Source organism: Lagopus muta, chromosome 10 (assembly GCF_023343835.1).
Source record: "Lagopus muta isolate bLagMut1 chromosome 10, bLagMut1 primary, whole genome shotgun sequence".
NCBI lineage: Eukaryota > Metazoa > Chordata > Aves > Galliformes > Phasianidae > Lagopus > Lagopus muta.
The window spans coordinates 10,017,880-10,041,136 of NC_064442.1; the positions used below are offsets into that span (position 1 = coordinate 10,017,880).

At 40.3% G+C, this 23,257-nt stretch overlaps 1 protein-coding gene across 1 annotated transcript; it reads left to right on the forward strand.

Moving 5' to 3' along the window:
* Positions 1 to 432: 432 nt before the first annotated feature.
* CEP152 (centrosomal protein 152) lies at positions 433 to 22,452 on the forward strand. The gene is given in 29 exon segments (XM_048956657.1): positions 433 to 619; positions 1,176 to 1,298; positions 1,914 to 2,014; positions 2,498 to 2,564; positions 2,769 to 3,113; positions 3,586 to 3,757; positions 4,077 to 4,217; positions 4,326 to 4,465; positions 4,739 to 4,939; positions 7,206 to 7,353; positions 8,771 to 8,862; positions 9,563 to 9,726; positions 10,643 to 10,850; positions 12,182 to 12,295; positions 12,430 to 12,560; positions 12,730 to 12,858; positions 13,001 to 13,136; positions 13,393 to 13,572; positions 14,174 to 14,446; positions 14,906 to 14,974; positions 15,321 to 15,971; positions 16,954 to 17,119; positions 18,299 to 18,478; positions 18,895 to 18,976; positions 19,059 to 19,165; positions 19,706 to 19,862; positions 20,152 to 20,255; positions 20,510 to 21,298; positions 21,301 to 22,452. Coding segments are annotated over 28 exon segments (5,256 nt in total). The 5' UTR covers positions 433 to 619; positions 1,176 to 1,211; the 3' UTR covers positions 21,423 to 22,452.
* The last annotated feature ends 805 nt before the right edge of the window (positions 22,453 to 23,257 follow it).

Consider the following 23,257-nt stretch of genomic DNA (forward strand, 5'->3'; position numbering starts at 1 on the left):
TCAGCATGTGGCAGCTGTGTGACGAGTGGGGTGACAGCAGCCCCTCAAAACACGCCCTACGGTGAGAAATGCTTATGCTCTGCCGCCAGCTCGCACCATGACGTGGTCGCCATCATGGAACGTCGCGCCGTCGGGCTGTGACGTCACGAGGGCACCGCTCTGATGACGCCACCGCGCTGTTGCCGGGCAACGGCCACGTCCCGCTGCGAAATGGCGCCGCTGCCCGCCCGCTTGCCCGCCTGCCGTGCGCGCGCACTCCCCCATCTCCGGAAAAAGCCCGCCCCTCCGCAAACAGGCCGCAGCCAATTGGTCGGTCGCTTAGCCAATCAGCGCGCCAGACCCTTTCCCGCGGCCACGCGCGCCTGCTTTCAAACAATCAGACCGGCGGGTCTGCAGCGCAGCCGAGCGCGTCTGGGGCGGGGCGAGGCGGGGCGAGGCGGTGCGCGGAGGCCGCTCGTCTCTTCCTGCGCCGCGATCCGGCGCTGCTCCGGCTGCTGGTTGGCGCGCGCGGCTGTCTGTCAGAGCGGCGGGCGCACGTTCGGTTGTCATGCGGAAAAGCGGCGGGGCCGCTGTCGTTGTGTCGGAGGGGAGGCGGACGTCGTCTCTCCCCGCGCCTCAGGTGAGTGGCGGCGGCCGGGTCCGCTGTTCGGCCTCTTTCGCTTCTCCCGGAGGCCGGCAGGGAGGCTCTTCCCGCTGCACGTGGCTGCGGGGCGCCGGCGCCGCGCTGAGGGAGAGCCGGGCCTCGGGATGAGGCCGGCCTGCGGGGCGGAACAGCGCCTCGGGGCCCGAGCCACTGCGGAGTGATGCTGAGGTTACTGGGTCTCGCCGCGAAGCGCTTTCACCTGGAGCCAGCCTTCGCCGAGCTGTAGTGTGCTTCTGCTTGGAGCAGAGCGCGATCCGTGCCTAGGAATAAGCGAAGCAAGAGTATCTTAATTATAGTAACTTCGTGATAAAAGCGCTCGGGTTCAAATTAAACTATTTAATTGGCTTTAAATAGTGAATTCTTAGAAATAAGTATCGCTCATACTGGAAAACAAATTCAAGTGAATGATACATCTAACGTGCAGTGTAACTTTCAGAAAGACATTCGTCTGTTTGGCTCCTTAATTCAGGAGCTTTTTGGAATATATTTATTTCCTTTTCATCACGTGTGATACTTTCCTGTTTTGTGAAAGGTTTCCCTGGGTACTGGAAAATACTGTTAGAGCACAATGTCCCTCGACTTTGATAGTGGGGCTCTGCAGACTCAGCATGAAGATGAAGACTATGACCAAGAGGACTATGCGAGAGAGCAAGAGGTTAGAAAAAAGTTATCTGAAGGCTTGTGTAACTAGTATCCCACCGTTTATTGTCCTTTTTATTAATTTACGTTTTACTCTTATAAAGAGAACGTAGAACAGCGTGGGCTGTGTTTTGCAAGAGTGATGTAAAAATTGAAGAGATAAGAAGATGATGCACCTAATGAGCTCTGTAATGTTATGTGTAGAGGCTGGAAGGCCTTGATCATCTCTTGCCCAGGCAGTAGATAGGATGCTAAAAGCTGCTGTCACCTCCTTTTTGCATTGTTCATAGCTTTTTCATGCATTGTAATTACTTGGCAACAGCTGTAATCTGATAATCTAAGAAAAGAAATGAAGAACCACTTCCTCATTCCTTATTCGCCACATCTACATGGTGACCTTTCACTTATCTCTTGTTAGGAAAAGTCTGCACCAAAAAATTTGCTAGAAAGATCACTAGGTTAATCAGTAGTCTGTGAAGCCTTGTGGGGTGTAAGTCTGTGAATTCCTGTGCTGTGAACGAGTGACTTCTTTTCAATGAAGGAAAAAAAAAACAGGATTTTGTGCTAGCAGCTTATTTAATATATGTCTGCCAAATTTGAGTTGAATGTGTGTTGGTTTGTTCTGTTTCAGTTGCAACAGCTGTTGACAGACCTTCCCCATGATATGCTGGATGACAGTGGAGACCAGCTCTCCAGCTATTCGGACTCTAGCATTCATGAGACTGAGGAGCAGTAAGGCTTTTTGTACTACATTTTTTTAATTATTTTTTAAGTCGTGCTTTTGAAAATAGAACCAAATCTCGGCTGATCGTAGAATTCTTAGAGATGGAAAGGCCCTTTAAAAATCATCTAGTGCAACTGTCCTACAATGAATGGGGGCATGCACAGCTAGATCAGTTTGGTCTCTCCAGGGATGGGACATCCACCACATCTACAGCCAACCTGTTCCAGTGCCTCACCAGTCTCACTGTAAAATACTTTTTCCTTATATCCAACATTAATCTACCCTCTTTGAACTTGAAGCTATTTCCACTTGTTCTATCACCATACACCCTATTAAGGAGGTGTACAGAAAGCAATTTAAGTAAAAGACCTGCTGTACTGCAGTATGGTTGGGGCACCTCTTAATTTAATGAAGTGAGCTTTTGTTGTTGTGTTCGTGTTTCTTTTCTTTCTTTTTTTTTTTTTTTTAAGCACCTTCTTGTCTTTTTCTAGGTCACAGGAAGCTCGAAAGCCAGATGGAAGGTGGAATGATCATCTATTGATAAGTGATGCTCAAAATGTAAGTTTGTGTAAACTGCGATATAATGAATAGAGACTACTTGTGGATGATTACATACTAAATATTCTTTAAATTCACTAGAGAAGTAGTTCTACCATAGGCAGCATGCTCTGCTTTTCATTTGAAATAGTTCTCCCTTGAGAGTTGGAAAGAAAAAATTTGAGTTTTCAGAGAGCAAATGTTAATTCTCTTATTCATTTATAGGGTTATGAGCAAGGACAAAATCTGTACCCTGACCAATTCTTGTGTGACCAGCAAAATGACCATGTTGAAAAACATGCCAAGAATTGGAATGGCTTGCATAACAGCGATCAGATGAAACATTTATACGATGTGAAAGAAGATTACTCTGGACAGAACAATCAAGAAGATCCAGATGACGTCTATCTTGATAGAGATGGATTTAATGCTCCAGGTTGCTACCAGCAGAGCAATTTATATCATCTTCCTGAGAACTTCAGACCATACACTAATGGCCATAATCCAGAATTTAACAGTCAACAGAATCAAATAATAAACTTTCCCGATGCTCCAAAGGAACATCTTAAGGTATTTTAGAAGCTGATGTATTTTTCTGACTTGGTGAAAATTTTCACAGGCTTTAGCTGCTGATAGTAATATTTCCAGATGCTTTTAATCTGTTATTATCAGTTGAAACAATGATATAAGGTTTCTGTAATCAATTTTGCATATTAAAACAGGAAAGTGTTAAACATCAGAGTTTTCATATATCCACATTACAATTTTTTCCTCATTGTTGGCTAGCCAGAAATCCATGAGGAGGAATGAATGCGGTGCACTGAAGCATGTGTTTACTCACTTGAAATTGAAGGCTAAAGCAGAAGCCTCTGTTACGGTTTCTATCACAGTTGAATGATATCCTGTATAGGATCCTGTAAATGAGAAGAGGAGATGCTAAACCTCTTCTTGATATCAACCAGTAAAACAAAAAGGAAAATTATTTTAATTGAGGAATCTACATTTGTAGCTCTCATTTCTTTATTCTTATATATTGTCACAGCAGCCGTTTGTTACATCTGAAGTTGTTAGTGGCCAGTCAGCAGAATCTTACAAAGTGATGTATAAACCTTACCAAAATGACGTTCATAAAAAAATTCCAGTAACCCAAGAAGGAATGAGAAGAAACGAAGCGTATGAAGATTTGCAGCATGAGTTCTCAGGCAATGAAGAAAGTAAGCAGTTTTTATGTAGACTTGAAACAGAATTGAAGCTTGTGTTAAAAGTCCGCTGGAAATCAACAGCAGGTTATACATATCAGATGTTGATCATAAACATGTTTTATTTTGCTCTGAGCAGTGGAGTTCAAAACCAACAGAGCTATTTGAGTAATGTGACTCAAACATGGATAGAAAATAATGCACTTCTCTGAACTAACAATGGATTTGGCTCTTTATGGAAAAGCTATATATTGTGTCAAGAATTGCTTATGATCCCAACCTGTTTAATTGACTGCCCTAACTTGTTGGTACGCTCTGTTTGAAATTCTGGCAGATTCTTCAGAGAATATGCAGATTCTTCAACTTAAAGCTCTAAATAAAGCACGAGAGAGACGAGTGGAAGAACTTAATGAAAAGCTAGAAAAGAGTGCACAGCAGATTAGGTATCTGAGCCATCAGCTTTCAATGGTCACAGGTAAAATATTGTACTGATATCAGATTTTAGATTTTATCCATATCTAACAACTTGTTTGTTCTGATGCTTTGACTTAGTATCACGCAATTATTGTTCTTCTCTCTCAAGGTGAAAAGGATGGTTTGGCTGTTAGTCTTCATGAATCTCAAAAACTCTATCAGAATGGAAAAGAACGGGAAGTGTACCTTGAAGGCCAAATAAAGGCACTTGAAACTCAAATTCAGACTCTTACTACCAATGAGGAGCAGGTACTGTACACATTATTAAACTGTTTATTGTGAAAGATCTTTACAGAATATTTGTAGTGCAGTCACATTAAAAGGAAGTGCCAGTCTCCTGGCACGCAGTGCGTGATGATTGCAGGTGAACCAATGGGGTGTATTGGTGGAAAAATAGTTTGTATTAAAATCCAGGCAGCAACAAGAATTTTAGCAACTCTTGCAGAAAAGAACTGAATTGACACACAGAATATTGGAGCAAAGGTAAAATGTTTGTGAGCTACTCTAATACTATTCCTACAGATATTGAAGCAATCCAGGGTGGCAGAAGTAGCCATGGAAAGCATGCAGAAGCAGCTGTTAGAACTTCAGCGATCAGACACTCTTCAGCGAGCCAGAGAGCAGCACGATGCTGTTGTTACAGCACTCAAGCAGAAGCATGAGAAGCAAGTACTATCATTAGAGCAGAAACTTGATACTACAAAATCTGCACTACAAGAGCAGGTGAGAAATTATTATAGGGTACTGAGTACTCTTCTGAATGCTCTGGATTTATAATCTGAAGAGCTCCATGTGGAAGGTATTAGCTAAAGAGGAAGAAAATACTGTGCAAGTCTCAGTGTTATGAAGCCTGTGTGATCTGTGTTTATAAACATCACTAAACAGTTAGAAGTTATAATGGCCTATATAGCAGATGCAAAGAAGGTTGCTTTACCAGAGGAGGCAAGAGTTCATTGTCTTAATGTCCCTCCTGAACATTATTTCTACGCATAGTCTTCTCTTGAGTTGAGTACCTGGGAAATCTGGGAAAGAGAAGCACTACTTAGACTGGGTTTTATAATCATGCAACATGTGGTTATCTGATACACAGTAACAGTCTGTCATGCCATGAAATGCGCAGGTTGCTCTGAAAGTAATGTCTCCTGCTTATTTCCATAGAAACTACAGCAGATACAAAGAGCACAACAACAATTTGATAGAGCAAATTCTCAGCTACCAAATGCTATTTTTCAGCATAGTTACCACCATTAGCTATGCATTTTTGCAGGTGATGAACTGCCTGCAAATACATGTTGTGCTTGTAAAAATCTGTTCCAATGAAGGTGACTCACTGTTTCACAGATGCTATGATGGCATCATTGCTAGGAAAATGTTACCCACGTAGTCCTTCATTGGCCTGACCATATGGAAGCTGGAAGGTGCCAAGCCCAGATTATGTGGTGAGTGTGGTAGGACAGTGTAGCCAAGATTGGCAATGTGCTCAACCAACTTCAAATTTGAATGGGCCCTCCTGTTATCATGTTGCAAGGGAAAGTTTTTCTTCTTTTTCCTCTGTGTGGCTCCAGCTTGAAGGCTTCAGCTTACTCAGTGCTATGATTTTTGATCTGATTTGGTGCTTTGTCCAGATTCTGAGAAATCCAGAATGATTACCCTTTTCCTATCCCAAAAGAGAGTGTGTATTACTTAACCTGCTAAGTGCTGCAACTCAGACCTTTTCTTTGATGGGGAATTCAGATCTCCCCCAGCCATGGACTGCTGTTTTGAGTCTAGCTTGCAGTGGTGACACCATGTATGTATCATCACTGGTAATGATGTCACCTTCAGCTTCATATTGATTCAGTAGGTCTTGACAAACTTGCATATTTTGTTTTTTTTTCTGTTCCTGTGTGAGCATTCACAGGACCTTCCAGGCACAAACTGCAGTATTCTAATATTCCCACCTTTGATTCCAGTGCCTTTGTTCACTTCTGTTTACAGTTCCCTGGTTGTAAACCACTGTCTTGTGCTGATGGAGATACTCCTTGTTTTGTGATGTGACAGCTACGCGTGGCCATCCAGATCATGGCTTGTCTTTCGTGTCACTGTTGCTACTGCTGAAATGCAGCACTCACTGATCTCACATCCACTGTTTGTTCTCCGTAAATGTTAAGCCAGTGTCAGTGGATGTCATTGGCTGTGATTTTTTATTTTATTTTATTTTTCTCCTACATGGAGAAACTCAGTGACACACCTTTGCTTTGTATGTTCTTCCACATCAGATGCCATTTTGCCATGCTGCCCCTCAGCTGCCATCTGTCACATGATAACAAAATGTAATGGAATACTGGCAGGGAGTTTCAACCTCAGCTGCCATATCACCAACATCTGCCTCTGCTGTAAGCCAGCATAATAAAATAGGTATTACTGCCCTTGTGTATTCAAACAATGCACTCTAGTCGGACACTGATAAATTGTCTTCTTTCGTATAAAGAAAATAGAATTAAAGAACTTTCATTCTATGCCTGTAGTTTTGAATCTTAACATAAAAATGCACGAAAATGGGCTGTGCATTTGGAAAGTTAACTATCTTATAGTTAACTTATAGTTAACTGCTTATAGTGAGCTCTGGTTTTAAAAAAAGATAAGTTGAAAGGAGGTACAATACCTCATCTTTACACCTAGCTAAGTGTTGCCATATGGAGGGCTTCCTATCACATGAAAAGCTACATTTCTTGTTTTACACTGCATTGAAACTTACTGGCTTGGCTTAAGCTCTGTTGACTTAAGCTTGGGCTGAGAACTAAGTACATGTCACTAATCACAGGGCCTATCTGACGTGCTAAGAACACACTGCTCTAGGAAGCACAGGACAGTTTGCATCCATGTTTGTTCTTACATGGGTATGCTTACCGTTTCTTTGTGGAAACTTAGTTGCTCTCAGAGGTCACTTGTCACTTATTTTGGATGGTTCAGTGTTTGTTGCATGAATAAAAACAATTCTTCTTCCTAGAAAGAGCTTTGCCAAAATCTAGGAGAGCGTGTTAAGGAACTTGAAAAAATGCTGGAAGAAACCAAATGTGAAAAAACTGAAATAATAAATCGATTGACAAGAAGTCTTGAGGAAAGCCAGAAGCAGTGTGCAAACTTACTGCAAACAGGTCAGTCTTTTCCTCACACCATATCTTCCCGTACACAAACAACTAAAGCATGCCGTTGCAAGTCGGTGCTCAACATCAAGCTGAATGTATAGTGGACTACTAAACAAATGTTATGCTACCACAGATGCTTTCCTCATTTAAAAGTATTTTAAGAATACTTTAGTGTTATCTGACATGAATTGGTCAATAGTAGCTGATCTGTCAGCTTGTGCCTGGCAATTTCAGCCTTTACATGCTTAGTACCTTGTACTGTCAAGCACGTTTAAAACATATCCACTGTTAAATCAGTGGAAGCTTGGGTAGATGTTATTTTGTGCTGTTAAAATCTATTTATTCATTTTTCTCATGTGCCTTTTCAAGTTTCATTTGGCATAGATGTCTATTCACAAATTCTGTAGTTGAAATAAATAAAAGCTGGTGTAAAAAAAAAATAGTAGTTGCAGAACTGAAGCTTTTAATTCTTGGGAAGTTTCAGCATGAGCAGCCATGCTCATGGTTTTCACTAGTTAGGTCTTTATGAAGCAGAGCTTTACTGTTGTACAATAAAAAACTCAGTATAAATTGCTATGCTAAATGCAAATGTTTAAGAAGTTTTCTTGCAGCTGGAGACTGCTTCTGGACAATTTCTATCAGTAGGAACAGTGTATAGAATTTTCTGCTCGTTATGTGTATGTCTTGTGGCTCCCAGTAGATATGGAAGTGTTTTAATAGTTGTTTGCTTTCTAGGAAAGGACAACATAACTTACTGAAATGCCTTTCTTACCAGATCCTGGATTTAAGTGTATGTTCTGCTTGAGAACTGTGGTAATCTGGAAGAAAAGTCTGTCCAGAGAGAGCATGGTGGTGAGGATGGAGGAGGAGAAAAAACCTATTAGCTGTGTATAATGTAGAAACTATATAAACAATTTTTAAGAGTTTAACTGCCAGCTGGAATACCATCATGACTTTTTCCTCCATGCCTTATTCATCAAAAGCCTTACACCAATAATAAATTGGCAAACTCTTAGAACAAAGTTCCTTATCTCTGGAGGAGCCAAAAGTTTTCCAACGCTGTCCTGTTCCTGCTCACTTTGCACAGTTTTGTGTGTGGTTTTTTTTTTTTTTTTTTTTTTTAATTCTAATGAGCTACACAGAAAGCAAACCTTTGGCACATCTTGCTTCTCATGGTATTTGTTTTACAGCTACAATAAAAATTGAAAAAATTAAGTCAGCGTAGTTCCCAAAGTTGAATTCAAATTGTCACTTAAATTGGAGATCAGTAGTAGCCCAAGTTCACCTGTTTGGTGCAGTGAGTATTCTTGCTGTTGTTCTTTGTGGGTTTTTTTTTTGTTTGTGTTTTGTTTTGTTTAGATCACATGGTCTTTCTTTCATATCTATGCTTTGCTGTTTTTCTGTTTGTTTTTCTTCCCTGCAATAGGCTCCATACAGGAGGCAAATCAGTTACGGTTTCAGTTGCAACAAGCTCAGTCTGCGCACATGATAAGCAATAACCTGAACAAGGCTTTGCAGGTTAATTTCTGTTATTAAATATTTCACATTTAATTAGGTTTTGATTTTAGAGGGGTGAGCATTGTAGCTGACAGGCTGGTGGTTTCGTACATATACCTGTGTGTATGTAGGTACAAGTCTGACATCGTGCGTCTGACCTGCTCGTGGAAAAGGAAGCACATAAATTCAGTGTGTTGGGAATGTCATAAGTTGGCCTGTAGGGAAGATTGTGGGTTTTATTTTCTGAAATTTTTTGATGTGCCATCAAGGAGAAATACTAAGGAGTCCTCTTAAATACCACTGGGCGTCTGTGTTTCCAGTTCAGTAAGTGATCTCTTTAGATCTATCATCTTAAAGCAAGGAACCCTAACAGGTACTAGAGTATGAACTGTGTATGCTCTTTGTATGGTAAAATGAACAACGGGGCATCACAAGGAAAGAAGTAGTAATATTTAATTTCATGTATGAACTGTAAGATCAATAGAATGTACTGAGCAACAGAAAACATTAACTGATTAATTTGTAGTTGTTGTGTGTTATGCTTTGCTATCAAAATGGTGGGTGTTAAAAAGGAAAAAAAAAAAAATAGAACGCTCAAGAAAATACAACTGGTGTATAGAAAGAATAACTCCATGTATTTGTTTTCTTTGTAAGAATCATAGTCTTGATACATTTACTTAGAGTTTCTCTGCTCTATTATTTTTTCGTCTGTTCTTTTAAGGATGAATTAATGGAACTGAAGGAAGAAATAACTTTGTATGAATCTGCTGCCAAACTTGGAGTATTTTTGAGTGACGCAGGTGGAGAGCTGCAAGCGAACCTCAGTGATTCCTGTGTAGATTTGGGGATTAAAAAAGTCACCATGAATAACTCAAGGTTCTGCAGGTACTGAGTAATTCTTATTGGAAAAAAAAATCTGAAATCTTCCATAACTTACACAAGCAATGTGTAAATTCAATTTTTTACTTCCTATTTTTATTTGTGATAGATACTGCTTGTATCCTCAGGTAACTGGGGAAATAGGAATTTGAATTCAAAGTGTATGTTGAATGCCTCATCACTGCTTAATGCATACTTAGGTTTCCTAAGGACTACGTTATTGTTCCTTGAGTGTGATTCCTTTTGGTGTTTCTGGAGTGATTTTTCTTTTAATCAATTGCCATGAGAGTTCAGCAGAAAGCGTTTAACATGTGCAACAAAGTAAGGAGTGTTTTCACTTGTGATGCTTAAGAAGCAGTCTGTTGCATGGCATGGGAGACTGGCCTTGTGTTCTTCAGGACTTGAACTCTGCTTCATTAAATCTTCTTGTAAAATCTGAAATATGTCTTAGGGAATGTAGCAATATACTTGAGTAACTGATCTGCATACGGAGTGCCACTGAATTCCTCGACAACAGGCAGACATAAAAGTGGAAAAATTCTGTTTTCCTGCTTCTGTTATGCTCGCTGATAGCTATTTTACCAATTGTATGGATTGTGTGCATGGTTTTGCTCAAAGATTCCATGTGACTACTTCATGCTCATGCTTTCTCTATAGCAAGTCATCCTGAAGTACTTTGTGTCATGTGAGAATGGATCTTCTGGGAGAAACAGCAGAATGAAGGTGTTTCGTGTACGTTAATTGCAGCTTAATGAAAAAGCATGAGGCTTTTGTGTTCATGTTCTCACATCCTTTTTGCTCTTATCCCTTAGAGCTGAACTTCTGTATTTGTGGTAGTATCATTTGCTCTTCTTGCTAAGACTGACTTCTGGATAAGTGTTTTGTCTTCTGAATACTGAACTGGTTATGTTCTCCCTAATAGTATAATACAGAACAGAGACATGGATAAAGAACTTTCTAAAGATGAAATTATTGTAGAATTAAAAGCTGAACTGGAACGCTTATTGAGCAGTAATAAAATGAAGAGAAACCAGATTACTCAATTACAAAATGATCTTAAAGATTGCCAGAAGAAGTTAGAAGAATTCAAGCAGTTGTTGAAAGCAGAAAAAGCATCAAAAGATTTGGAGGTTTGTTCTTTCACATATTTTTCAAGTGCTTGTAATTTGTACTGTTGTTTAGTAAATCAAAGCAACATTAAAATTTCTTATAAAAACGAGACAAAAAAATAATGAAAGTTATGTAGCAATTCATAGTAATTAAGTAGATTTGCCTTTGATCTTAAGGGAAATATTGTTGTTTTGGTGATACCTTGTTTTGTATCTGTGGTGAGAAAGAAAGAAACTGAGTAGCATAACTTGGGCAGAATATGTCTTTTTAAGTGAGCTCTGATACAATAATTTACTTGCCTGATAGTGGTGGTATAATTGATGGGATGTCAAACAAATTGCTTTCTCATAGCATTCGCTCTCTAATTTGATCAGTCCTTTCATGGGCTGCATAAAAGGAGGCACGGCCAGCAGGCTGAGGAAAGGTGATTGTTCCCAATCTACTTTACCATTGTAAGTCCCCACCTTCAGTGGGGGACAGTTGCATCCAGCTCTGGGACCTGGAGCACAAGAAAGGCATAGACCTGTTAGAGTGGGCCACAGAAGTGTTCAGAGCTGGAGGACTTGTGTCTGGAGCTTCTCTTTAAAAAAAGGCTGAGAGAGCTGGGGTTAAGTCTAGAGAAAGGAAGGCTCCAAGGAGAATATGTTGCAGCCTCTCAGTACGTAAGTGTTGCATATAAGAAAGGTGAAGAGATTTTTGCAAGGACACCTAGTGATGGGATAACGGATAATGTTTTGAGTTGAGAAAATAATAGATTTAAGTTACATATAAGGAAAAAGATTCTTTGCTTTATGATGGTTGCAAGGCACTGGAACAAGTTGCTCAAAAGTTGGGGGTGCCTCGTTGCTGGAAGTATTCAAGGTCAGGTTAGATGGGGCTGACTTTGTGGGAAGTATCCTTGTCTATGGCAGGGATTGGACTAGATTTTTAAAGGCCCTTTCCAACTCAGACAAATCTGTGATCCATGAAAAATCTCTTTAATGTTGTGTGTCTCTTGACCACATGATTAACTTCAAATTGTGATGTGATTGGAGTTGTAACATGCACTTTTGTAATCCGTGTGTTCTGACCTGGATGTGGGACAGAAATATGGTTTGCTTCAGGGGTGTAGTCTCTCAGCTGGATAACAGCAGTCAGCTAACAAACACAATGTCGAGTACCTACTTTTAGGAATAGCATTATGAAACTTCTAAAGAGTAACAGTGATACCGTTATTGCACTGCTGTACTGTCCTTGCTTGGTTTTGCTTTCTGTAAGTAAAATACAGTTGTAACTCTGTAATTCTTTTTAAGGAATCTGTTTCTAGAGTGTGCGTACCTTTGAAAGTTATCATCTTAATTTTATTTTTTAGCCAGTGACAAATCAAAACGATGCTTTGGTGGCCAGTCTGTTAGATTCTGATAATCTTAAGGAAGAAGTTTTGAGACTCAGAAAGGCAAATGAAACTTTGCTTAGAGAAGTTCAGGTGAGACAAAAATGCTTCGCATTCCTATTAAAAAACAAACAAAAAAAACCCAACCAACAACAACAACAAAAAAAACCCCCAAACCTGCAATTATGCCTTAAAACTCACCTGCTACTTGACTCCTTTTTGTGCAGAGCCATGCTTTGACTATTGAAGAACTGAAAGAAAACGAGGAAAAACTGAAAAGCTCAAACCAGGATCTCTGCTGTCAGATGAGAAAGATGGTTCAAGAATTTGATGAGGATAAACAAGAAGCCATTGACAGGTTAAGTCCATTAACACTGTTTAGTTTCTTTTGTGAACTTTGATCCTGCGTGTGGTCGTGAGGAGAGTCTGCTTTGGAAATGTAGCTTCTTTGTTCTGAAACAAAAGCTGAACCCCATTTTGAAGAGGATTCCTCACATAGGCAGTGTTTTCCTTTTTTGAAATCATAGGTGTGAAAGAACATATCAGCAACACCATGAGGATACAAAAGCCCAGTTTGAGAAAGACATGATGCAGAGGTATGCTGCAGAAAAACAGCAGCTTATTCAAAGTTATGAAGAGACAGTCTCACAGCTGAAGTAAGCATTTTCAGTTTTTTCAATGCTGTGAAACATTTGTGCTTCATGTCTGGCCCTTTGTGCTTTTTGAAATGCTCTTTCAAAGCAGTTATATCCTGTGAGTTTAAAAATGGATTGCTAATGTGTGATTTGTACTGTGAAGGGCTACCATAGAGGAGCTGAACAGAGAGATGACCACAGTGAAGGAATGTTACATAGCAGTGTGTGGTGAGAAGGACACCTTGGAAACTACTTTAAGACAAATGTTTGCACGTGAGCAGCAGATGAAAGAAGATAAGGTATTATTGCATCATATCATATTAAAGTATTTTTAAGATAAATCCACTATTGTGTATTCCAACTTTGTGAGGGTTCAGGGCAGAGACTTGGTTTAAAATACAGTACTGGTAACTCTTCCTGCAGCTACTCCTTTTCATGTAGTTGTCCTTCCCCAAAATATTGGCTCCTAAAGACAGATCGTTCACAGGTGAAGGCTTGCTTTAACTGTTCTATTTTATTATTATTGTTATTAATTACTGGTGGTTTTTGTCCTAGCTCAAGAAACAGCTTTTAGAAGAAAAAGAAGAATCACTTAGAATTCTGAGAAGTGAGCTTGAGGAGAGATACAGTAATTCTATTGCTGAAGCAAAGAGGCAGTGGCAGAAAGAAAAAGAAATGCAGATTGAGAAGGAAGTTGCATTTGCCAAAGTGCACTGGGAAAAGGAAGAAAAAGAGGTGAGAAGCTTATACTGGGATTCCTGTTTTTTGTTGATTTAACTGGATGAATTTCTTTATTTTTTGGAGAAAGAGTATATGTATATGTGGTAGTCTTATGTGTTGCTCTTCTGGCATTTGAAGTGGTTGATGAGGAGCTGTTGTTTCAGAAGCCTCTGAAGTCAGTCGGTTTTACAGCTGATTGTGATCTTTGGAAAATTAGGCTTTATGAAGTAACACTGCAGCATGTAATCACAGCTGTAACATACTGGAGTTTTCTACCCTAATCTGAGGGTCAAAAGTTCAGCTTTCTGTTCTGTTGGGCTCAGTCCTCCTATGGAAGTCTGTTACACGTCTTTCCCCATGGAGGCTAGGTAGAAGAAGGAAGAAAAATAAACAACTCCTTCTGTACCAAATGCACAGTGGAGGTGTAATTTGGAGGGTGCAGGAGAAAGGCGGGGGATGAGGGGTCCAGCTAAGGTGCCCTTCTGAGGGTTTAGGTTTTGATGCTCTTCAGCAATGCTGTATTTGTTAAATACTATTGAAATTCTATTTATATGATGGGGAAGAATGTCTTAAATCTATCTGTCTACACATATATGTTATTTTTTTTTTTTCTTAGAAGAAGGAAGACGTCATTGCGAAGATAGAAAGAGAATGGCAAAGTAGGCTGGAAGAAGTTAAAAAAACTGTGTTTGAATGTAGGGACTGCAGCAGTCAAACAGATAGAGTAACATGTGTGAATGATGCTTCAACTGACGAGTTAGCAAGGATTGTTGAGGATCAGAAGCTGCAGATCCAGAAGGCTCTGAAAGAAAAAAGGGCCTCTGAAGAGGCCTTAAAAGAACTTGAAATAAAACTCGAAAGTAAATACCGTAAACGTCTTGCCAGCCAGGTAACAAATGACTGTCCTGTTTGCCTGGAGTTTGTGTGACTCTCAGGTGCCAATATGCTGAATGGGTCTAGTTGTTTGTGCCACTGGGTCACCTCAAATTTTATTTATTTATTTATTTTTTTAAGAAAATATGCTTTTCCTCTGATTTTTTTTCAAGCTCAGTAGTTGATACTTATTATATTAGAAATAATAATTAGAATCATATAGCTTTTTCTCTATCTCTAATTTTTTACGTATCACTTGACACAGCTGGTTGAGCTTTGCAGGAATTTTGAACATAACTGAGGAAAGCTAAATTTTGTTTACACCGTTTGAATGGAAAGAAGTTTAATCCTCATCATTTTGGTATCTTCTTTTGCATCTGGAGTGGAGATCCATTAGATGCAGCTGGTCTGATTGTATTACTTTCTTTAAACATAAGCAGTCCCAACTGAACTCTTGTTTTTAATCTTTTCATAGGTTGAGGCAGCTTTAACCCAAGCACGTGCCAGGTCGCTGCAGGAATTAACAGACCTCAAAGAGTACAAGGTAAATCTAGAGACAGAACAAGAAAAGCAAAAAAGGGAACAGACAGAAACTGCTTGAAAGCTGGTAGCAGAAAATTAGTAGTTCTGAACAGGATTTCCAAATCTTGTATAGAATGGATGAATGCATGTATGTAGGGAATCACTAAGGAATGATGTTTCTAGTATAGCACTGCCTTGATATTTTTTTCTATTTTTGCATTAATAATGATGTTTTTATTAAAGGCTGTAGGAACTTTTCAGTGAACTATATATGTTCTGTATATTTTATATATGTGTGTGTGTAGCTATATAATATATATATATGCCATATATATATTTATAATGACTCTATTTTACTTGTTAACTAGTTGGCTTTGGCTTTCTCTCCTGATGAAGAAAAATGGAAGAATGAGCGTGAGAATCCAGAGAAATCTGGATCAATAGTTAGAGAACTTGAGGAAAAGGTAGTTTCTCTCAAGAAAGAGTTAGAGCTAAAGGAAGAAGAAATCCCTGTGACTATCAAAGCAGCAGTGGCGAAAGCCCGTGCTCAGTGGAACAAAGAAAAGCAAGAAGAAATTGCACAAATACAAGAGCAAAATGAGAGAGACTACCGATCATTCTTAGATGACCACAGAAATAAGATTAAAGAGGTACTTGCAACAACAAAGGAGGATTTTGCAAAGCAGGTGAATGATCTCTCTGCTCAGAAGGAGGCAGAAATGAAGATGTTACTGGACCAAAAGCAGCGAGACTGGGAGGCTCAGGAAACAAAAAGACTTCAGGATGAAATTAATCGTTACGAGGAGAAGACTCAGCTTGAGCTTGAGTGTTTGTTGAGAGAAGTCCATGAAGAGCTAGTTAAAAGCACCTATAGTCAGCATTCCTGGGAGGAGAGGATTTCTGATGCTCCTGTTGAATTAAATCATCATTGCAAGGACAAACTGAAGGCATGCCTACAAAAGGCCTACAGAAGGACAGTTTACAAAATTCTGGAAAAGCATGAGCAAGAGTGGAAAGAGGTAATATTTCAGGGAATTGTAAATAATGGCTGGAGAAGAGATGTGAGAAAACAGATGGGTGATTCGTACCCATTTTCCCTCACTATGTAAAATCCACCTGATCCAGAGAAATGGAGAATCCATCGTTTGCAGTCATTTGTAACAAGTTCTTTAGAACTCTGAGAGAGGGCTAAATCTATGGCCAGCAATTTAGGGGATATGATAAGGTATGGTTGTGAGATTCTCAGTGTTTGTAGTAGAATACAACCAGATTAGGAGTGTGATTCTTTTATTTATTTTTTTTAATGCCCATGTTGATCAGTTAAGGACATACATCCACACTCTTAAGTTAGGAGCATCTTAAAAAACTCATAGTGGTTTCTTAGGTTTATAGTACTGTGAATCAGGAATTTCTTTCTGTGTGTCAGAGCGGATAGGCAAATAAATGGAGGCATTCCTCTACAGTTCATTGGAACCCACAACTGTACAGTAGCGATTGGATATCACATTTCTACTCATTAACTCATCTTCAGGGATGCAGTGGCATACTTCTGGCTAGTGTTTTTAACTGCCCTCGGGGAAAGTCAAGCTAATATAAACATAAACCAAATTTAAAAGTGTACATCTCATCTGATCAGAGCCCTGTCTGTACTTTTTAGCTTCCTGAAAAGATATCCACTGCTATGCCTTCTGTAGACTCTTTAATATTCTGTTCTGACTCAACTGGTGTTCCAAAGTCAAACTCTGGGTGTTATCAGGTACTGCTATTGCAGGGAATTACACTTAGTAACCATTCTCTATGCAGAAGTACCTGTTTCCATCGCTATTCAAGCTGCTCTCTTCAGTTCTAGTTCAAGACATACAGCTGGGATGCAAGAATCAGAGCTAATACAGTCCTTTGGGTTGCTTGTTCATCTTCATCCTAGCTTTAATAAGTAGTATGTTGTGGAACGCATTGTTTGGCTCTTTGTTGGATTTTCAGACAGTGTTCTTTCGATTGCAGAAAAATGAAAAGGTACTGAATAATGCAAATAAAGAAGCCTGCTCCTGCATGCAAGGAGGTGATGGAGAAACTGGGAACATAGCAAGATCCCCTTTTTACAACATTGGACAGCAATCAGAAACACAAAGAAGGCTGAAGAGACGGCATAAAAGTGGGACAGATGGAGGTATTGAGTTTGTTTTCACTCTGACAGAGCTGTATGTTATCCAGTTAGGCTTGATAGGCTTGAACTTGTGAACATTTGGATGGTAGAGGGAGATACAGTTGGTCTGATAGTAAGGTTGTAGACAGAGGAACAATTTCACCTTTGGTGCATAAAAGTCTGTATGCAAGCCAGCGCTGAGCCTGGTGAGCAGGATGTGGAGCAAATGGTATCTTGGAGCAGGTAAGTATTAAGGCAGAGCTTTGAAGCTCAAAATCTAAGCTGTCAGGCAATACAAGGAATTGTGCCTTTGCATCAAGGGCACTGTTGTGTCAGGAATGATTCTTCACCTGGCAAGGTAGTTTCTCCAGTTCTCTTGAGGAAGGGTTTAGTTGCTGAGGAAATGTGAATCCCCTAGGTGATGCTTCTCTCCTCCTCCTCCCTGCTCCCATCTCCCTCCCAGCCCTTGAAACGTGCTGATAGTTGAGCACTGTAGCTTTCCCAAAGCTGTCCCGTGCACTATAGCAGGACCGGGGGCTGCGGAGCTGGGGAAGAACTTCATGGGAGGCACAGCAATGTCTCTGGGGCTTTCAGTTTATTTGAGTTGTTGTGCAACAAAAAACATAAAGGGAGAAAGCCCAAGAGAGTCCTTGGCTTTGTGCCTATAACGCGGCTTGAATTCCTTCACCACCAAAATAACAAACCATCTATTAAATGCAAAACAATGCAGGCAGCACAGCCCTTCTGCCTCTCGAGCTCCCTGTGCTGGCTGTAGAAAGCAGCCGTTGCTCCCCTGGAAGTAGCCCAGGCTTTGTAAATTTCTGAACTTAACTCAATGCAGCCGCGTGTGAGCCTTCCCAGCTGGGCGAGTTTCCTTCAGCTGACTCCAGCAGGCCCTGTTTGGCTGTTGGCTTTAAAAATAAATAAGTAAGGGCAGAGATAAGTGGCAGTTCAGCCTCCCAGTGCCGTGTTGCTGCCTGTTTTGAGACCTCTGCGTCTGATTGTTGATGGGAGCGTGCTGAGGCTGGGAAGGCTGTGTGATTTGACTGGAGCTGCTGCAGGTTCTGTACCAGGCTGTTGTGATTACTTAAATTGGACTCATACATGGTATGCTTCCTTAGCGTAGAGTGGAAATAGCAAGGTTGAATATGATTCATTTGGGACCCTTGAGTGATGGGTGACTTCTAGTGTTTGTTGTTTCAGATCAGCAAGGAGCAAGGAAGAACCTTTGGTCTCAGGAAGTGTTGTGCTGTAAACACTGCAGCCAGGAGCTGGAAAAGAAAGAGGCTGTGTGCCAGGACTTGAAAAGAGAGTTGGAGACTGCTCACAAACGTCTTCATCTCTCTGTAAGGAAGCAGAGAGCAATGTCAGAGCAGGTCCAAGGTAAGGATGCTGAGTCAGAATAGAAAGTTGTGAATGTCTTGGCCTGACTGACCGCATTTACCTCCTTTCTTGCTCAATACAGTTTTCAGTGGATGTAATGGTGTATGCATGCATGCTTTAACAAAATAAAGTGGAAACCATTGCTCTCATGGATGTAAATTGAGTCTTTGCTTTGGGCCTTGCATGTTGATGTTTTGCTCAGGCTAAGTCCAGTGTGTTCATTTATTTAGACTTCTGCAAAATGTGCTGTGTTTGATTCCTGCATGCTTGTCTCTGGTGCAGCTGATTGTTTACTGGTGATGCTTGTTGACATTTGGGTCTTCTACATTAAGGCAGCAGTTTGTGATGTTTTATGTTGAACTCTGCTTGAATGTGGGAAAGTACATTGTTTTATGGTTCATTACTGGCTTTTCTAGAAAACGAGAAGCTTGTGGAATCTCTAATTGCAGAAAACACTGAGATGAAGGCTAAACTGAAAGACATGGGCACATCTCCAAGGTATTTCAAAAAGCAATGTGGACAAGGTGATATTTGTAAGGTCTAGGCTGCTCTTAGGCTGTGTGGCTTGTATTATTTTCAGGTTGCTATCCAAGGGAAGTGTCTCAAAAGCCTGTTCATCCTGTGGCTCTGTGAAAGGGCTGGAAGAAATGCGTGCACAGTACATTAAGTCTGTGAGCAAGATAAAGAGTAAGTACAAGAGGTTCAGTTAAAAGGTTGGGAGACCAAAATCATTTACTTGGTACTTTTTCCTCCTTCTATTAACTCAGCCTGGGAATCTGACAGCCAGGTCACCTAAGAACGCCCAGTTGATTTCTTACTGGGGGGAATGTTGCAATAGTCTGGGACAGGCTTCATTGTGTGGTATGAAGCCTTGTTATGCTGTCCCTGCCTTGTTGCACTGATTTCTGTTTCTCAGATGGTACGAGCCTTGGATGTACCAACCAGCATTCGTCTCAAACCCCTGCACTTTGTGTTTTCCATGAGCTAAAGCTGATGGAGGTGCAGGGTGAGCCAATTGGGTTGTTGTGTCTGATGCTTTGTAGAGGCTGGCTCTGTGTCTTTCAGCAGTGTGGAGCCTGTGTATCACAGCAGCTTGTGGATTTGGGCGGGAGGTTGGCTGGTAAACGTGGGCCCTTGCTTCAGGTCTACTCAGCAATCCTTTTGGTGGTATTTTCCTGTCTCTCCCCTCTGTGGCAGAGCTGTCCCTTATGCAGTATGTTTCTGTAGGTGATATGCTGTGTTACATCCGTGAAAGTAAGGAGAGAGCTGCTGCAATGATTAAGTCAGAGGTTCTCAGAGAGCGCCAGGAGACGGCACGGAAAATGCGGAAGTACTACTTGACATGTCTTCAACAGCTTCTTACTGATAATGGGAAACAGGAAGGGTAAGCTCCAGCATGACTGGATATCTTTTGGTTTTGAAAGAGTTCTGTCAACTTGAGTGTAGCATTGTTTGTCCAGTAGCATTGTTCATCCCATGTTGGCACAAGTGTTAGTCTGGCCTGATCTGATGAGACGGGTGTGGAGTCGCTGCTGATCTTGCTGGCAGAGCATTGCTGAGCTGTCTGACACCTTGTCTTCTCACTGTTCTTCAACTTCTGCTGTCGTTACTTTTATGGAAAATGCAGAGTCTGGACATCTTTATTTTTTTTCATGTTCTCTGGTTATCGTTAGAGCTGAAAAGAAAATAATGAATGCTGCCAGCAAGCTTGTTACAATGGCTAAAGGACTTGAAACACCTCTTCGACACACATTGCAGTGCAAAACTACCTGCTCAGGTATGTTGGGTTATGTATTTATTTTCTTCTTCACCACATAGATGTAATGCACATAGTAACCAAAATCAGGTGCTTAGGGAGGTACTGAGTATTTACGAGCTTGTGAATGGATGTGTAAACATAGGCTGCTTATTTTGAGAATGTTTGACCTATATTTTAAAAGGGCCAATACCTCCTCCCTCATTTATTATTTTCTTTAATCTTTCGTTGTTAATTTTCTTTTATTTGATCCATTTCCTTCTCAACTCTTCTAGCTCTGCTGTTAAATTCTGACCTGCCTACTGGAGTAGAATTCTCAAAAAGAGATTGCCTGTCTCAAACTAGGCCAAACAATATGGAAAGCAAATCTTGTGGCAAAAATACACCTGAAGAAGCTAATGATAAAGTTGTTCAGAAATACATACCACGTGACTTGAGACGACAATTTGATGCAAGACAGACTGAGGCACAACATATGCTTCATGAAACAGATTCTTCACATATTCAGAATAGGAATACCTATAAACATCTTGTTAATGCTGGAAGAGATGGACTGTCAAAGATTCTTCCAAATGTAGGTGGAAGGGAAGAAAAATACAGCCATGTCGTAAATGTAGACAAAGAACTCTTGTGTGCAACTAGTAATTTTGCAAATCCAAACGTCCCTTCATTTGTTTGTCAAGGACAGTTAGAAAATGTAGATGCAGCTAGACTTGAAAATGGCCCTGCCATCTCAGGGTCAGCTCATCACATGCTTAAGAGTAAAAATGAAAGAACAACCTTGAAAGATGATAAATGTGTCCTCTCACGTGGGACCTGGCAAACCGCATATGAAAGAATTCAGGACTTTGATTTTGCCAGAACTCCTGAGAGGGATGAAGGAAGCTGCAGTGAATGGAGTTCTGCGAGTGGAAGTTTGCATCTGGGCGGTTCTGATAAGTCTGCAGTGTATCTTGAAGAAAAGCCCACTACCAATGAACAGAGGCAGAGTGTGTGCTGTGAAGGACGTGAAAATTTTGGTGGTACTTGGAAAGAACTCACTAATGGCAATGTCAAGAATCTCAATTAAAAAACAGCACTATAGTTTACAGTAGAGATCAAGTGAGGTCAAACTCAGATCATATTTCATCTCTTGGGTCTGACAAATCAAATTCTGCTAACACACAAACTAATATGCTGCCAATCTGAAATACAGAAAAATGCTGCAGCAATACTTTGAAAAGAATGGCATGGGATCCCCAGTCTCTTCAGCAAAGCTCTGATTCTGATAGCCCACTTAAAATAAAAAACAAAATAAAAAAAACCCAACTGGAACCTATATCAGTGATAACACATTTTCTTCCCTTTCAAGTGAGTATAAATGTGAGTGTGAAGAAAGGAAATGACCCCGTTTTACTGGGTCCATTTCATGACCAATGTTACAGTTTAGACTTGCATGAAGGAATTCTATGCAATCACTTGAAATATTAACGTAGACTTTTGTTTACCTCTGTAACAGTGCTTTCATAGCTGTTTATAGTGTATTATGTACTTTTATTAAAAATAATATATTTTTATATTAACTTAAGTGTACAGTGTTTATATAAAACAAACCTACTGTTGCTTGTAGTAATCATTTGAAACGGTTATGAATATTCCTTCAGAGCTCAATGAGAGGTGTTGTTTGAAATGAGTTTTTCAATTGACTAACCTATTTTGAAGGACACCCTCTAGACCTGTGTATGTCTTCATAATAAGTATAAATACTTATATTATCAGAAATGAAATTTCAATTACTTTTTTTTGAATGCAGCAAAAAACAGATTGTTTTTTGTACTGGGCAGAGGAAGATACAGATGAAGGTAACCACATGTTGCAGATGTTCCTTAAATAGCTGCAAATTTTAAATGGAAGTGTTGTAATTCTTTTCTTGATGGTTTAAAAGCTTGGCTTTAGGAGCCTGTTTGAATTTAAGAGCACCATGAAATGCACTGTTTTTCTTGGGGTACAATTTTAATTTCCAGGGATACTGTAACGAAAAACAAACATTATATTGTTTGCTTTATTGGCTTTATTTGTGTTGCTTGCCTAGTGTAGTTAATGCTTGTTGCAATTAATTGCCTGGTTTTTGGTCAGCAATTCACATCAACAGTAATACAGAACACAGTAAAAAAAAACAAACCAAGATGGTCTACTTAGCCTGTCGTTATTCTGCGATGTCAGCAGCAGTAGAAAAGGGCTGAATATTTTCCTCATAAGAGGTGTGTATACATTTCACGTGTAGCAGCGTTTAGCTGTTATAAGAATGCTCTTATTTGATCTCTCACAGTCAAAGAGCACTGCCTAATCTCAGAATCTTGTCAGTGTTTGAGTGTGAGATCCAGGAGGAATCTTAGGGAGAAAAACATTTAGCTCCCTTTAAAAAAAATGTGCTGCTTGTTTGTATTTCAGGCCAGCTGGCCTGAAATGGCAAAATGGTCAGCAGGACTGTTTTGTGACTGGAGGCTTGGTCAGGTGGTCAAATGAGAGCTCTAAATTTCTTGGTGACCTTCAATGTTGCCCATAAATGCAGCCCCACTTCCCCTTTGGTGAAGGAGGGGTTTGTCATCGTCAGTGGGAGCGAAATGAGGCCACGAGAGATGGCTTGTGCCTACACAAACATGAGCTGTGGTTGTTTGAGGTCCAAATTCCCATCTCTAAGCTGAGGAAATGACTGTGGCCTTGCGTGCAGGGTGAAAGTTTTTTCTGGTTGCCCTTTAAACCTATGGGGAGGTTCTTTTTTCAATACTGAGTGGCTTTTTTGGTTTGCTTAAACATTTCCCCCAAATAGCACGAGATTTATTAACAACAAAGAAACTCCTAAAAAAACCGAAATGCTTAAACTCTGCTTAAGTGGTGCTTGAACAGGTGTTTAAACCACTTTATCAGATTAACCCATTCCTTGGGCTAGTCCAGAAACCTTTGCTGGGTGAAGAAAGTATGCATCTGCAAAATAACCATGCTCCTTGCTAACCTAATGTTTGTTGTATCCTTTGTTGCACTGA